General features: G+C 52.9%; 1 protein-coding gene across 1 annotated transcript; it reads left to right on the top strand.

The window, feature by feature from the left end:
• The first annotated feature begins 1,447 nt into the window (after window positions 1-1,447).
• Window positions 1,448-3,421, top strand: LOC100279532 (Putative polyol transporter 1). Its single transcript, NM_001152530.1, has 3 exons — window positions 1,448-1,685; window positions 1,783-2,129; window positions 2,233-3,421. The coding sequence occupies exons 1-3, from the start codon at window positions 1,547-1,549 to the stop codon at window positions 3,181-3,183; spliced, it is 1,437 nt and encodes a 478-aa protein (NP_001146002.1). The 5' UTR covers window positions 1,448-1,546; the 3' UTR covers window positions 3,184-3,421.
• Window positions 3,422-3,642: the final 221 nt, after the last annotated feature.

A 3,642-nucleotide genomic window follows, 5' to 3' on the forward strand; every position in this document is an offset into this window, starting at 1 on the left:
AGGCTACGGGGAACAAGACCGGCGTCCCATCTGGCTCGCTCCGCCAGACAAGTAATGATGGCGCCCCGCACGCTCTATGACGACGGCGGCTCTCAGCCCCTTACGGAAGCAAGAGGACGTCAGCAAGGACTCGACAGCCCCGATAGCTGTCCTTCAGTCAGGCTCCAGCGCTCCTCCGACGGCCACGACACCACACGAACCGGGTGCCAAAACCTCTCCGGCTGCCACGATGGCATGTACTTAGGGCGCTAGCTCTCCTCCGCTAGACACGTTAGCACACTGTTACACCCCCCATTGTACACCTGGATCCTTTCCTTGCGCCTATAAAAGGAAGGACCAGGGCCCTCTTACAGAAGGTTGGCCGCGCGGGGAAGGACGGGACGGCGCTCGCGTGAGGCCGCTCGCTCCCTCCCGCGTGGACGCTTGTAACCCCTACTGCAAGCGCACCCGACCTGGGCGCGGGACAAACACGAAGGCCGCGGGATTCCACCTCTCACGCCCGTCTCCCTCCGGCTGCTTCCACCCTTCGCGCTCCGTCTCGCGCCGACCCATCTGGGCTAGGGCACGCAGCGATAATTTACTCGTCGGTCCAGGGATCCCCCGGGTTCGAAACGTCGACAAGTTTTAAGTAGATGTATTTGTATGGATACCCTAAATTAATTTTAAATTTCACAACACATTATAGAACATGGCATCACAACGGCGTTCCTAGCAATTTTTTTTGAGATGTGTGACTATCGAGATTAATTTATTTTATGATGGAAGATAATAATAAAGTTTTTTATAAGTGTAAAAGTTAGTCCTGACACTAAGATATCTTACTCTTTGATCTATTCAGATCACTTCAGTGTTTGTTTATATACGTTGAGATATACTAGGGTATAAGCTAGTATATACCAAGACTATCCACATCGTACTCCTTAATTTAATAAGAGAGCATTTATTTAGGATTAAAATCTATTTAGATTATATAATTTAACAAATTTTGAACTAAGATTATATAATCAGGATAAATTATAGTCTCAAATAAACATGTGCTAAATCTACCACTAAAGCTTTATAGACACTCTAAATTCATATCAATTGTCTCTAAAGAATATCCTAAATTTTTAGGATTAAATACTCTTATCCCTAAGTCTATGATATTTTTCTTTCTTTCTTCCTAATTTTTTTATACTCTAGTCTACGAATTAAACACATAATTAATATGCATGTATTATTTTAGACTATGATAAATACATATATAAAACATTTAATTTAAAATATATTAGAATATGATGTATCGTGTATATGGGTGGATTTAGAGAGAGTAAAATATTTTAGATGTGGTGAAGAGGTGAAATTTAAGGAGATGATGAAGAAACCTTCCGGATAGTCTAATCATCCGACAGCTCAAGGTCATGCGCACTGCCACGCCATCCAGCGGCATCCATATCTGCGTGCGCGACGGCTATCCAGGCTCCAGTCGTCCCCGGATTAGTTGTACTGTACATTGTTCCTGCGAAGACACTGGGTCGTCCGGGTCAATCGGCAGCTTGAACCAGCCATGGCGGCGCACCGGCCGAACGCCGCGGCGCCGCTGCTCGCCAAGCTCGACGCCACCGCCACGCCGCCGGCGAAGCGCAACAAGTACCCCTTCTTCTGCGCCGTGCTCGCATCCATGACCTCCGTGCTCATGGGCTACAGTACGTAGTATATCCCCCCTCGCTAGATTTGGTAACTCTCAATATATACATCTGTGCGCGTGCGCGCGCACACATGCTGAACCGCGTGCTTCGGCAGACGTCGCGGTGACGAGCGGCGCGCAGATCTTCATGGCGGAGGACCTCGGGATGAGCGACGCGCAGATCGAGGTGCTCTCGGGGGTCATCAACATATACTCGCTCGTCGGCGCGCTGCTGGCAGGCTGGACCTCCGACCGTCTCGGCCGGCGCCTCACCATCGTCCTCGCCAACGCCTTCTTCCTCGTCGGCCCGCTCGCCATGGCGCTTGCCGGCGGGTACACCTTGCTCATGGTGGGCCGCTTCATCGCCGGCGTCGGCGTCGGGTACGCGCTCGTCATCGCGCCAGTCTACGCTGCCGAGATCGCGCCGGCGTCATCCCGCGGGCTCCTCAGCTCACTTCCTGAGGTAACCTCTGCTGTGTGGCTTGGTGCGCTGTTTTGTGCAGTTCATCAGATTTTGCGGCGCTTGAATTAGTAATCTTCGGAAATGTCGCTTCTTCTGTTTGAAGATTTTTATCAACACTGGGGTGATGCTGAGTTACGTGTCGAATCTCGCCTTCTCGGGGCTGCCCGTGCACCTGTCGTGGCGGGTGATGTTCGCGGCGGGCGTGGTGCCCACCGTGTTCATGGCGGCCGGGGTGTTCACCATGCCGGAGTCGCCGCGGTGGCTGGTTATGAAGGGCCGGGTCGCCGAGGCCAAGGCCGTGCTCGACAAGACGTCGGACACGCCCGCTGAGGCCGAGCAGCGGCTGCTCGAGATCGAGGACGTCGTGATGGACAGCAGCGGCGACAGCGGCGCGTGGAAGGAGGTGGCGACGAAGGCTGGCGTCCAGCGCGTGTTGGCAACCGTGGTGACGCTGCAGTTCTTCCAGCAGGCGTCAGGCATCGACTCGGTGGTGCTGTACGGCCCGCGCGTTCTCGCCATGGCTGGTGTCACGTCCAACAGCTTGCTCCTGAGCCTCAACATCCTCTTCGGCGTTGCCAAGGTTGGCTCCATCCTCATCGCCATGGCGCTAGCCGACCGCGTCGGGCGGCGCCCACTCCTGCTGGTCAGCACTAGCGGCATGACGGTGGCGCTGCTCGTCCTAGGCTCCCTGTTCGCGGTGTTTGCGGGAGCCAAGGATAACGCTGCGGTGGCTGCGGTGAGTGTGGTGGCCGTCATGGCGTTCGTGATGGCCTTCTCCGTCGGCTTGGGCCCTCTGGCGTGGGTGTACAGCTCCGAGATACTGCCGCTCCGACTTCGCGGGCAGGGTGCCGGGCTCGGCACCGCCATGAACCGGATCATGAGCGGCGTGATCACCATGACCTTCATCTCGCTCTACCAGGGCATCACCATGGCCGGCGCGTTCTACCTCTACGCCGCCATCGCCGCCGCGTCGTTCGTGTTCGTGTACGCCTGCCTGCCGGAGACCAGGGGCCGGAGCCTCGAGGACATGGAAGAGCTCTTCCACACCAAGTGATTTCGTATGTGCTGATCCAACCACCATTTGGTTCAATTCTCGATTCAGTGGCAATGCAGATTTTGCCATTGTTGGAGCTGGTTTTGAGCTTGGTCGTTATCATCATGGCACATGCGTATACAATTGCAAGATTATATTGAAATCGATTGATTGAGCCGGTTGGCGTCGACATGGGAACACGTGCATATATAGAATTGAAGCATTGTACACATACTGCATAATCATGGCCATTTATTTTAGATTCAACATTTCTTTTATATCTATTTCTTCGTACACAGAACAAGGTGAAAGTGGTGGAAGGTAGTGATGGAGGATGTTTTTTTACAAAATATACAAGGCAACAAGAGAGGTGTGAAAAGACGTCAAATATGTAATGGATAATCGTGATTTTTTTGGGTGGGGGGTGTTTCACTTCAAAAAATCAACTCAACCTTATAAATCTTTAACCAAACAGTACCA

The sequence above is a fragment of the Zea mays genome, chromosome 10, assembly GCF_902167145.1.
Source record: "Zea mays cultivar B73 chromosome 10, Zm-B73-REFERENCE-NAM-5.0, whole genome shotgun sequence".
Taxonomy (NCBI): domain Eukaryota; kingdom Viridiplantae; phylum Streptophyta; class Magnoliopsida; order Poales; family Poaceae; genus Zea; species Zea mays.